At 40.9% G+C, this 13816-nt stretch overlaps 1 protein-coding gene across 2 annotated transcripts in view; it reads left to right on the plus strand.

Annotated features, from left to right (window-relative positions):
- Positions 1–13816, plus strand: part of EVC (EvC ciliary complex subunit 1) — a 94627-nt gene that overhangs the window by 10446 nt on the left and 70365 nt on the right. For both annotated transcript variants that reach the window (XM_050947454.1, XM_050947455.1), the window contains 5 exons: positions 3172–3255; positions 3730–3962; positions 6363–6447; positions 9465–9563; positions 13094–13231. In XM_050947454.1, coding sequence (XP_050803411.1) covers positions 3172–3255; positions 3730–3962; positions 6363–6447; positions 9465–9563; positions 13094–13231 — 639 coding nt within the window. The remainder of the gene's footprint in view (positions 1–3171; positions 3256–3729; positions 3963–6362; positions 6448–9464; positions 9564–13093; positions 13232–13816) is intronic.

Here is a 13816-nt window from a genome sequence, read left to right on the forward strand (position 1 = left end):
ATATGAGGGTAGTTAAGGCAAACTACACACATGCTCAGCTTGCCTCATTTTACCCCAACCCATTCAGCAAATCCAACTTGCCTTAGCTCCCCCCCCACATCTCCACCCAGACACCTCCACAAATGTAGCTTTGGCTTCTAGCCTCCAGCTACCCTCCTCAGACTTCCATACATGGGCAGCAGTCTCTCCAGGGGCAGCTGAAGACACAGTGAGGGGTCAAATGAACAATCCTGTTGAAAGACCAGACCTGGTAGCTGGGACTAGAGGACTATCAGGGAGCAAGGAACCCCCTCCAGAGACAGTTGAGAACAGGGAGAGCAGAAATTCAACAACTCACAACCAAAAATTCAAAAGGATTGAGGTTTTTTTGGAAGAGCTCTGATTGAGCCTCGCCTTCTGCTAGGGCCCACGTTTTCCCCACTCACAGGATGCTCTCGAGGGGTTACTGCAGCTCCATAATCATGGGAGATACAGAGGCCAGGGTCTGCAGGTGACTGGTAGATGGAAAAGAAGCTAATTTTACATCCCCTTCTGCAGCTCCATGGAACCCAGTTGCAACTAACATGCAGATATGACTGTCTTTAGGATTGTCAGACTGGTCTGGAGCACCCCCCTAGTGGTACCAGGGGCTTATGTACCTCTTACTCCATGATACAGTAGTCAGGAGTTGGTCCACTATTGCAAAACCCACAAAATGTGTAAAGGAATCAATCTTACTTCGATGATATCAGTTCACTGGCTTTCATTTAAAACTGAGTTGGCTGCTATCCACACAGTAAAGGGAGTTAGAAATGCAACTGTTTTAAAAATGTGTAGTTAAACTGTGCTCCTCATTTTGCCTATAAAAAATAAGTTATGCTCACCCACAGCATGTCAGTTCTGTCTAGCCAGCCCAGTCCTTAGCTTGCAAATGGAAGGCAATAAAAGCATTTTAACTGTAGCCAATACTTGTTATAAACACTTCAAATGTACTGTAAAGTTCTGATGGGAAATGAATTCTCATTTCAGATGTGTCCAAGATAGATGAGAAATTTATGGCCGAATGGCCAAGTCTTCTTGGACTAGTCATGAACAGAAAATATTTTATATTCATATCAGTGATTAGTTTTTCCTTTGGGGGAAAGTCACAGAATAGTAGAGTTGGAAGAGACCTCAGAAGGTCATCTGGCCCAATCCCCTGCTCAAAGCAGGACCAGCACCAACTAAATCATCCCAGCCAGGGCTTTATCAAGCTGGGCCTTAAAAACCTCTAAAGATGGAGATTCCGCCACCTCCCTAGGTAACCCATTCCAGTGCTTCACCACCCTCCTAGTGAAATAGTTTTTCCTAATATCCAACCTAGACCTCCCCTGCTGCATCTTGAGGTCGTTGCTTCTTGTTCTGTCATCTGCCACCACTGAGAACAACCTAGCTTCATCCTCTTTGGAACCCCCCTGCAGGTAGTTGAAAGCTGCTATCAAATCCTCCCTCACTCTTCTCTTCTGCAGACTAAATAACCCCAGTTCCCTCAGCCTCTCCTCGTAAGTCATGTGCCCCAGTCTCCTGCAAATACTTTGGCATGTACATAGCTTCATGTGTAGTAGTAGTCCCATTGAAGGGCAGAATCAGGCCCTTAACTACAGTAATTTTCTATAGAACACTCATGTTGCAAGTGTGAGAGCACTTCTATAACACATTTAGGGCTAGTCTACACTGACATGCTTTGTGTAGTCATGGTGCTGGGAGAGAGCTCTCCCAGCGCTCTAAAAAAATCACGGCCATGAGGAGCACAGCTCCCAGTGCTGGAAGCGCAGCTCCCAGCGCTGGTGCACTGTCAGCACTGGCACATTACAGCGCTGAAACTTGTAGTGCTCAGGAGGGTGCTTTTTTCACACCCCTGAGCAATAAAGTTGCAGCGCTGTAAATTGCCAGTGTAGACAAGCCCTTAGTGTATAACCTTGTTATATGAAGGGTGTTTCCCCTCCTCTCTGCCAAACCAGTTTTTTTCAAAAAAGCCAGTTTGTTCCAATTACTGCTGACAAAAGTTGTGCAAAGGCTAAGCCACCAATTCATTAACTAGCATAGATGAAAAATGTGCTTGGTTAGGTTAGTACTTATCCATTGCAGTAGTATCCTACACCATGCATATAAATAAGTGGGACTACTCAGTGTGAGCAAGGGTATGGCTATCTAGCCCTCTATGTCTTGCACTTGTCGTTGAAACAAAAAATAAAAAATGTTTGGAAGTGAAACAGACATTATGTGCAGCCACCAGTGCATGACCCATTGTGATTTTCTCTGCTCATTTCAGTGTTTATTTTTGGGCTCCCTTAGTGCCTTGCCATTTCTTATAAAAATCCTTGAACTAGTAACTGCATACATTTCAGTAAACCAGATTGTTCCATTAGTAATACAAGGAATACAGGAGTTAAAAAACCTCCTAAAATTTTGTTTTAAACAGTTGCAGTTATTGTATGTAGCCCACATTCTCAGTGTACTTTGCGTAACCCAAAGGTGATCACCACACTGTAGCTATGCATGAGAAGAATGAACTAAAAAGAATGAACAGGATGTCTGACTGGCTCTAATTTGCAGCTGACAGGCTGAACAGAATATATTATCTCTAAAAAACCTCTGTCTTTTCTCAGGGGCATAGTTAAGGGTTCTCCAGTATTTATATTTTAAGTCATTCTTGAAAATTTACTTAATTTAGTTTTATTTAATCTATTGTTTCTGTATTTAAATTTAAAATCAAAATTCCTAGTCAGACCATGGCAGCCTATCCTCAAGCGTCTCCATTAGCCATGTACATTAAAGTAATTTCAAGATCTCATAGGAAAACCAGAGTTCTCTTTCATTGTGGGGGGGAAAGAGAAGAAAAATGAGCTGTGAAAACCAGCTATGGTCTAAAATCACTTGCTGGAGCAAAGTTCTTTTTGGATATGGAGCTGTGGTAATAAACTTCCAAAACAATTACAAAACCATAGAAGGTTCTCTTCTTCTTTGGCCTTCATGCTCTGACCTGGACGATGAGAAGACAGTTCATGTCAGAGTAAGTCCAAAGACAATCTGTGATCAATAAAATTCCTAAGCTATCCAACCAAAAGGGCTGCATGGAACTTCTGCTAAAGATCTGATCAGAGCTGCTGTTCTTACCTAAGCTTACAGTACTTTTCTGTTGTTTCCATACAGGGAAATGAGTCTTCTTTGAACAGTAACATCACAGCATTTGCACTCAAAGCAAAAGTCGTCTATCCAATCAATCAAAAATTTAGGGTAAGAGTTTAGACTTTTTGTGAAAAGTAGTGACAATCATTCTGTGACTGTAAATTGTAGAGTAGGAAACACTGGAAGAAATTTACTATTAAGCCTCTTACCTTACAGTCGGTTTTTGTTTATAGCAAATCAATCCAGGCTTATCCTACGTGATGCCAGCTGTCCTCAGCTGGCACCAAAATCTTCAGCACTTCACATGGGCCTGATCCAGTTTCCAGTGTAGTCAATTGGAAGTTTTCCATTGACTTTGGCCCAAGAGACATTCAGCACCTTGCAGGATCTGGCCCTTAAACAGGCAATATGTTCATAATTTAATAGAAAAACATATTTTCCAGTCAAAAACATAACTAGTTCTGTATAGACATTTTGTGGTGTACAGTGTTACAAAAAATTGTGAAAGTATCCAGTATTCACGAGCTGCTCATCGTCGTAATATTATTTGGTATGAACCATGTCAATTTTCTTTGTCCCTAGCCTCTGGCAGATGGATCATCCAATCCATCTTTGCATGAGAATCCAAAGCAGGCTGTTCTGCCTAATCAGATAATGGAAACTTCTACTTCAAGCAGCCTTGGATCCCTGAGTCATGGAGGCAAGGAAGACTGTAGTTCATGTACAACAATACATTCTGCAACTAGTGATGACAGATTTCAGGACCGAGCCTTCCTGAAGGTGACCTGCTTCCCTGAAGTTCTGACTTGTGAGAGGTACAGAAACAACTTGGAGTAAAATTTGGTCATTTGAAAAAACACTTGTTTTTTTCAGATGAACAGCTATAGATCTGGCATGGATGAGGAATCAGGATTCTTAAATTCATGTGTTGAAGGCATACGGTCCAAACTTAATTATAGGAAGCTAAACCTTATGGGAAACCAAGGAAATTGCACACTATTGTGTGTTGCAAATTGATTTACTTATGACAGAATTCCGGGGAAAAGAGTACAGGCAACAAATTGCCTTGTATTACAGCATTATCATGAGAAAATCCCTTTTCACTGTACTGTGATAATACTACAATATTGACTGTTAATCACATAGGGTCCAATCCTGCCAGATGCTGAGCATGCTTTGTACAGGATGCTGAGCCCCACTCCCATTAGAATCATTGGGAGCTAAAAGGGTTCAGCCCCTCACAGGATCAGATTCATAATAAGCAGCATTTTCAAAGGTCCCTAAAACACTTCCTGTTAAAAACGATTCTTTGTTATTATCTCTCTGACTCCTAACTGCATTGATGATACAATCATTTTATTGTCTTCATTGATTTCAAAACATTGATGCAAATCTATACATAAAAATAAAAACCTATGGATGAGCAATGCCCCTAGTACAAAGTCAGAACTGCTACCACTTTCCTCTCAACACCTCCCAGTCTTTTAAAACCAGGATGCAAGAGCTTTTCCACCTACTAAGGATTGGTCCTTGGACAGCAATTTTTTGATATACTAGTAACTTAGGGTTTCATTCTGTCATGCTTATTCATGCTTATTGAATAGTTCCTTACCTCATCAGTAGTAGCACAGAAACAAACATGAGTAAGGGTGTCAGAACTGCGTCCTTAATACTCCTAAGCACATATTTAGGGCCAGATTCAACCCTTACTTAGGGCTGGTCTACACTGGCAGTGTTAAAGCGCTTCCATCGCAACGCTTTAACGTGGCTTGTGTAGTCACGGCAGAGCGGTGGGAGAGAGCTCTCCCACTGCTCTAAAAAAACCACCTCCACGAGCGGCGTAGCTAACAGTGCTGGGAGCACAGCTCCCAGCGCTTGTGCACTGTCTGCACAGACGCTTTACAGCACTGAAAATTGCAGCGCTCCGGGGGGTGTTTTTTCACATCCCTGAGCAAGAAAGTTGCAGCGCTGTAAAGTGCCAGTGTAGACAAGCCCTTAGACTGAGCAGTACCTTACTCTGCAGTAATGACTAATAACTGTGAGCTGAATCCTGCAGAGTGTCCAGTAGATTGTTCCCAGCCCAGTGGCACAACTCACATACTTAATATTAAGCATGTGCTAAAGTGCATTGCTGAATTGGAGCCAGAGGGCTCAGTACCCTGCAGGATCAAGCCCTGTAGCCTGGGGATTGGAGGCAGGAACTCCTGGGGGCTTACTCTGCCCATATCAATGGGGGTTACTCATCCTGCAGTGGGGAAAATAGGTCCTTGCTCAGGTACCACGGTGATGGCCATGCTGTAATAACCTGGATAGACTCCGTGTTATCATTTTCACTCTGCTACTGAGTTGCTGTGTGGCTCTAGGCTAGTGGTTCCCAAACTTGTTCCGCCGCTTGTGCAGGGAAAGCCCCTGGCGGGCCTGGCCGGTTTGTTTACCTGCCGCGTCCGCAGGTTCGGCCGATCGCGACTACCAGTGGCCACGGTTCGCTGCTCCAGGCCAATGGGAGCTGCTGGATGCAGCAGCCAGTACGTCCCTCAGCCTGTGCCACTTCCAGCGGCTCCCATTGGCCTGGAGCAGCGAACCGTGGCCACTGGTAGTCGCGATCGGCCGAACCTGCGGACGCGGCACGTAAACAAACCGGCCCGGCCCTCCAGGGGCTTTCCCTGCACAAGCAGTGGAACAAGTTTGGAAACCGCTGCTCTAGGCAAATATCCATATGTTTACTTCTTTGTATCCCCAGTTACAACATAGGGAATAAGAAACTTTGTCACAGGGTTGGACATGTTGAGTCAATTAGTGTTACTACAGCACAACTAGAGATGGAAAACATTAAATACTAAGTATTATTATTACTGTTTTAAATTACAGCTTTTCCCTCTCTCTTTATTCTAGCCATCCATCCATATTGTTTAGGTTTGCTGTTTATAGGAAGGTTGCAGCATCTAATGTGTTAAAGCATTGTCTCTTTTTATCTCTCACTCCGCAGCATTTTAAGAGACTTTGTATTAAAAAAAATGCAATATGAAAATTGAATTGGCTTGTTCCAGGGAAATTGGTTTTCTGAGAATTCAGCACTTAAAAAGTAAAAAAAATTAAAAATTAAAAAAAATTACAAGAGTGTTACCATTTTCTATCAGTTTTGTTTTTGCAGTGGTGCTATGGCACAGTATAAATACATTGCTGCTAATGAATGTTAAACTTCTGCTTTGTTTTAGTTTTGATGTTAAACTGTGCCTGTATAGTCTTCTTTTGAAAGAATTGCTGCTGCTTGATACTGAACTAAGAAGGGAAAAACAGGTGGTAGGTACAAATTTTTTATGTCTAGCTATTTGAATTAGAGAAGGGAGCTCCTTTAAAAAGCTTAGTAACTAGTCAACATAATTCACTCTGCCTATCAGACTCTCTTGAGGAAAGTATTGTATTTTTACTGCACTATATTTATTTGTCTGTGTGTCATGAATATATATGGGCTCAATACAGGGGTGACTGGGTAAAATTTAATGCCCTGTGTTATACAGGAGGCCAGACAAGATGATCTAATGGTCCCTCTTGGCCTTTATAGTTTTTGGCTTTTTTTTTTAATTTTGCATAAAATATGTTATCCTATCTAACATTTTGTAGATACATTTGTCTTCAATTTTGCAGTGTCAAGAATTGCATATTCTCTAGGTAAAATATGAAAAGTCAGTGTAACACATTCATTACCATGGTGATGGGCACAATCGCCCTGATTCAGTATAGTACAGAAGTGTAAGTACTCCCTTATTCCGCTGCACGGACTACCCACATTACAAGTCACAAGAGGAGACCAGCATTCATTGGTTGGGGTGTGGGCAGATAGGATGTAGGATAGAGATGGAGTATGCCCCACAATGCATTGGACATCACAACTGAGCTGGGGCAGAATAAGTATTCTGGTATTACAGAGGATTATTTAGCCCTCTGAGAGTCAGAGTTGATTCGCTGGTCTGCGCCAGGATTGGCCCAGGTATGCAGCACCCCTTTCTCTCGGCAGACTGGAAAGTTACAATGTAGCCCTAAATAAATAAATCAGATGATTTTCTTGCTAACACAAATTGCAGATATTCATATGATTTGTAAGCCAGAGTCACTGTTTTGTTTTGTTTTGTTTAAGGAAGAAAAGAAAAAAGCTAAAGGCTCTATTCTTCTCCAATGGAGAGAAAAATAGGACCTGACCCCAATTAAAAAAGTGGAGGTGGGGGAATAGAAGAGGAAAAAAAAATAAAAAGCCTTTAGCAAGGAGAAAAGGACAAACTGGGCAAAATGGATTTCTGTGTTTAAAACAAAAGAGTCAGGTTTTTACACAGAATGCAGACTTGCATTGGAGATACAGATATGGGGGGATACAGAATCATTGTTACTGTTTTGGGTGGGGTTAAACCTCATTCAAACAGGAAGGTGTAACTACTACTCTCATTTAAGTTGTAAGAAGCCATTCAGCCAGGTAGCTGAAACAGTAGGTTTCTCCAACCAAACCATAGGCACATGTCACCTGTCAGGATCCCAGCAAGGGCAGTCAGGGCCAAGAGTCAGAGCAGGTGCAAACCTGGGGCTGGGAGAAGCACAGGCATTCATAATCAAGTCCAGGCCAGGGTCCCAAGGGTCCACGTTCGAAACAGTTTTCAGGATCCAAGTCAGGAGGCAAAGTCCAAATCAATCCTAGGTCAAGCCATGAATTCAAGAGCAGGCACAATTATGGCAACTATAGAAGATCCCCACTGTTGCCTGAACACTTCCTGAACCACCCCTTGGATTTATATAGGACAGAGAGCCAATCAAGAGCCATGGGGTTGCTGTCGGTCAAACCCTTGTGGTGGAATGCCTCACAGTCTGTGTCCGCAGCAGGTTATGGGAAGTGGAGCGCACCGTGTTACAACTTCTGCTGGGTGGAGCCTGGAGCTGCTAGCTACCTGGGAGCGCCATAGGTCTGGGTCTAGACCCAGAGGGCCTTATGTTACTACCCAACACAAAAGCAGATGGAAGTCTGCTCAGGAATTTGATATACGTGGGCAGAGAGCTTATGCTGGGTCTTGCTTGCTGGAGTGGTGTGTATGTTGAGAGAAGCGTCAGCAGAAAAGCCAAGGACTCAGGACAAGCCCTAGGAATGTGGGCCTGAAAAAAAAGCTGTGATAGAGCTTTTGAGCTAAATGGAAGAAAGGGATTTGAAACTGTGAGAAAGGATCCGATTTCTTGTTTGAGCCCTGCTGTGTTCAGGGAAATGAGACATGGTACATTCTTTGTAAATAAACAAGATTACGCTGAAGAAACACCTGATTCCCATCACCAATTTATATCGCTAACTAAAACAATCCACAGGACCACAAATTTTTAGCTAACTGCTCAGGTCAAAAAAGGGTAATGTTACAGCTATAGCCTGACTAACATAATCTAAACACTGGGTATAATCCTTTCCCACCTCAAACCTCCAGATGCTCACATTATGTCAGCAACAAGTAAATCTGATTCATACAGTTAGCATGTTTCAAGAGGCAGCATTTTCTAGACAGACTTTTAAATACTGTTGGGAAGGAGAGGAACCAGAGTAAGCCTGGGGAGTAGATTTGACCCATTCAGATGTCCTCTCTTGGTGTTCTCCTCCCCATCTTCTTAGAAAGGTATCTATTGGAGACTAAAAGAATTCTGGGATCAGTGTCAAAGATGATCTTCAGTTTATGTGAATTAAGAACAACAAATTTGATCTCAGGATCAATAACTAACTTGCAAATAGGTCTAAAAGTTACAACATACACCTCTACTTCAATATAACGTGACCCGATGTAACACAAATTTGGATATAACGCGGTAAAGCAGTGCTCCGGGGGAGGGGAGCTGCGCACTCCGGCAGATCAAGGCTAGTTCGATATAACGCGGTTTCACCCCTCGAGGACAGCATTATATTGGAGTAGAGGAGTATAAAGTTTTAGAAAAGAGCCACCCTACTTTGAACATGCCATTGTGTGATAGCCACCCAAAGCAGAGACATGAAGTCTGATGTTTGTCAGTCGCTTTGTTATCCTTCAATGAAAGGCCTTGTGTATGCCTTAAAATTTGTCAGTTGCCTTAGATATGTAAAATTGCATTTGTGTTTATAGGAGTGTAGGAAGCGTAAGAAATACTGGAAGATAATGTTATCCCAGGCAAATTGGGAGAGTTTCAGCATGACTATTTTAAGTGTAAATTATCTTTTCTGCTATTAATATATTTTCAGTTACAACTCATACTCATTCATACATGTGATCACCAGTAATGATGATCAAATTGATTACTTTTATATTTATTTCTCTTTTTTCACCTAGATATTTATTCAGGTTCTCAGAACGTACCTCTCTGATTTTTACCTTAAAAAGAAGATTACTGAAGAGTTATACCAGAAGATTATTTTGACACAAGAAACTGTAAGTGTCTCCATTGTTTAATGTTTCAGCCAACAGAAAATATCAGTTAAGCCGTTTGTGAAAGTTGAGCCATATGCCCCTGCTATGTTGATCTCTTTTACATGGAATAATGTCATTTGTAGTGTATGTCCAACTTCCCTCTTTTTGTGGAGTGGGAAGAGCAGCAAAATGAAGCAAAAGACCTGATGCTAAACCCCTGTGGTGGATTGTCCATAACAACTTGTGGCTGAATGTCTGTCTGTATCAAAAAATACCAGTTACTGCATTGCTGTATCGAATTTGTTAGGAGAAAAGCCTTTTTCACAATTTAGTCCTATTTAGAAAACACCGTTTTTCTGACCTCAGCCAGCTGCTCAATAGAATGAATGATCTCTAGGTGTAAATTCATTATCTGCCCCCCCATTATTGTCAATAACAACATACTAGGGGGTGCAGTACCTGAAGGAAATTCGAAGCTGTTATCAAGATAATGTACCTGTTTTTCTCTTGTGCAATTATTTTCCAACCGTATACTTTATCAAACTCCATTTCTGGGATTGAGGCTTTTCACACTACACACTTACAGTTAATGTACATTGCTGAAAGCTGCTCTTAGTCACAGTTTGGATCACCTTATGTTTGTGAGATAACAGAAGAGGAAAAGTGGTACAGCACTAAGAATAAGCTGCTGGAAGGTTACCAGCTGTGTCTCGCTTTTTTTTTTTTTTTTTTTTAAAGAGGTAGGTAGTCTAGAATTAAAATCTCTCATGTTACGTCACCGCTAGTCAGTAGGAATTTAGATCATGCAATCTCGCAGTCAATGGATTAACACTGGAGGTCTCTATAATTTTATCTTATATCCTATATCTCCATGGATTTCTGTATTAAGATCACTTCACTGCTGTTGATCCTCAAATTTAATATTAAAGTAAATCATATTTAGAAAGAAAAGAGATACAAAGAACAAATCCTTGTTTCGGAAGCTGATGTTGGATAGTGACAAACTTTAGACACATGAATATTACAGGGTAGACAACTTCCATAATGTCTCCTAAGCCTTAGTTAATGATTTTGAAAGCACTTGTCTCCTCATTCATCTAACTGAACTTCTATAAGACATGTCAAGAGTTAAATATTGCTTTTATCTGAGGCAGCCAGTGCAGTCTGGGGGAGCTTGGGGAGGAAAGATAGTCCAGTGGTTAGAACACTACCCTGGAACTTGGAAGAGTATGGTTCAATTCTCTGCTCTGCCCTCAATGTCCTGTGTGACTTTGGGCAAGTCACTTAGGTTATGCCTACACTACAATTAAAACTCCACAGCTGGCACATGCCAGCTGACTTGGCGTTAAGGGGCTATTTAATTGCAGTGTACATGTTTGGGCTCAGGCGGTAGCTGCAGCTCTAGGACCCTGTGAGGTGAGAGGGTCCCAGAGCTCAGGCTAACTCCAAGCCTAGTCTGGGGGCGCTGATTGTACACTGCGAAACAATAGGGCTTGACCCCTGGGTCCCAGCTTAACTCAGGCTCAGACCCTCCATCTCTGTGGGGTCCTGGGATCCTGGGTTAGCCTGATTTCTTTGTAAATGAAAGGGGGTTAGACTTTAGCCTGAGTCTGAACCCTGGTCTTACACTGCATGTAGGCATACCCTTGCTTTCTCCATGTCTCAGATCCCCAGTTATAAAATGGGAATCATAATCTCAATGCACATAGAGTGCATGAGAGTGATAGTTGTAGGCTTATCGTTTCCCCTGTCACAGACCTGGTGTTCCCCACACAAACACACAAAATACTTAGAACTTGTCAAAATGGAAGCAAAGAAATTTTCCAGTTCTCAGTTGCCGATAAATAAATAAATAAATAGCGGTGTTATTCCATAAAATCCAAAAGTTATAGACATAAAAGTGAAATTTTCATGAGAAATTCTGATTTGCTGAAAAGCAATTTTCTATTCAGAATGCTTCCAGTCTCAGACGACTTCAAAATGGACACTTCTGTAGCTCAGAAAACCAAATCACAGCTGGCTCTATTCTTTAACTAATGTAATAGACACGCAAATTGTAATCTACAAGGTTGCCCTTCTCAGCCCCTCGACAAAATGATGCTGAGGGGCTTTGGTTTAATAACAGCTAGAGAACTTCTAGCTCTGGGGCTATCAGCTCAGCACATTTCAGAAGCACTAACTCACATGGAGATAGATTTTTTTCAGACTAGCTCAGCTTCCCATTGTTTTTGCTGATACAGATTAACATGGCTACCACTGTGAAACCAGCTTCCATTAGGCACCTTAAAAATAAGGGTCAAAAGTTCAAAAGTTCCTGTTGTGGCATTAACAACCAGACTTTTTCTAAAGAGATCAGTGTCTGACATGCCGAGCCTCTTCTGAAAAAGAATCTAGCCACTTATTTGGATGCCTAAATGGAAACTGAGCTCTTGACAATCTATCTGGTAATGTTTTTAAAATGTGGCATCACTGAATGGAGAAGATTGATTCTCAAAGACTGTATTTGCATAAAGGGAAAATTACTTTGGCAAGGAGCAATACCACTGATATTAGCAGAAATATTACATTTAACATTATATTAATCCTTCATTGGCAGGACAGTGGACAAGAAGTCTTGCTGTAATAAGCATTTTTTATTTCTTCATTCATTGATTCTACATGAAAGCTTAATGGGATTTTGATGACAGAACATTTTTAAGGGTCACTAGAATGTGTTTTCAGTTCTTTAAGACATAAGATATTAATGTAATTCTTTAGGAGACAAAATCGTGGTAGAAAAAGGCTTGAGAAAGAAAGCATGTTTGGGAAAGCGTAGAAATATGCATCTTGGTGCCAACCCATGCAATAAGGATGAAGTTTTTTGTTTATTAAATCTGTTGGGAAGACATTTTTCATTTACTCCATTTAAAACTATTTACTTACAAACTTTAAAAGTCAACATTTTCAAGTGGCATCTAAAAATGCACCTTATCGTTTTGGCAGCTATAAATGTGTGTGTGTGCGCGTGCACACACACATTGGTATCTACCTGCATTTGCACACATGGATCAGGTACTCATAACCTACCATTCCTGAGCGCTGCATGTGCATTTTTAGAGGCCAGTTAAAGATGGGGAGTCAAAATTGCAGTCATCTTGAAAATACTTGTGGGTGCGCTAAAAGGGTTAAAAATATGAAGACTTGGATCGATGCTTAATGGTATCCAAAGTCAGTGGAAATGAACACCAGGACTGATTCTGGTCTCACACTGGTTTAAATTGAGTTAAGTGGAATTACACCTCTGTAAAATAAATGTAAATCAGGGCTGACTCATGCCTAATGGCTGATGTTTTCTCTACTGACTGCGGGAACGGTAGTACCTAGAAATATAACTTCCCTGAACATGTTTGTTGAATTTACTTTCATGAAGAATCATGGGCAAGACACAAACTCTTTAATAAATTAGCATTTTTTAAATAGAAGCCAGGTGTATAGTATTATTTTCCAAGTAATACTTTGTGCCAAGTCAGAACAAGCTATTTTACTGTGTAACAGGTTTCTTATTTTTCCAGGATTTGGAAGAGTTACAGAAACAACTTACCTCCAGACTGCTGAGTACTGAAATGTCGGGCGCTCGTAATTCAGAGTACCAGACCTTAGAAGACTTAGAAAGGAAAGAGAGGGAATATTCTGAACATATCATAGATAATGTACCTGTATCATTTTTTATTCATCTCTATATTTCTAAATTAACACTGTTCTGTTGATAGGGGAAATCAATATTTTTTTTCTTTGTGATCACTAGTCCAGGATCAGTGTTTTAGAAGTCCACTGATCCTGAAAGCACGTGTACATTCGTCTAGCAAAGCATTTCTAATTCTGGCCAGCAACTAGCATCTTTCTTTTCTGATTCTGGTTCACTGGTTCTTGCACAATACATAGAGATGTCAAATGCTTATTACTTTGTTGGACTAGTAAAATATTTCAAGCCCTTGTATAATAGGAGCTGTTGGACCTTATCACCTAATTCTTATTATAATCTTACTTTCTTCCCCCACCTTAATTTAAATATGATAGTAGGACCTAATATATCTTTTGAGCCACTAAGAGAATTAGTTATATATCTTGAAAGATTACTGGTACACTTTTATGTAAAAGAGATTTTAGTAAAGGTTGACTTAGAACTGTATATAATAATGTAATAGATTAATGCTTTATGTACCAAAATCTCAGATTAGTTATATCTTCAGCACTGGTATGAGGTGCTAGCTATAGTCATTCTCAAGACAAAGGCT

Source organism: Gopherus flavomarginatus, chromosome 3 (genome assembly GCF_025201925.1).
Source record: "Gopherus flavomarginatus isolate rGopFla2 chromosome 3, rGopFla2.mat.asm, whole genome shotgun sequence".
Lineage (NCBI taxonomy): Eukaryota > Metazoa > Chordata > Testudines > Testudinidae > Gopherus > Gopherus flavomarginatus.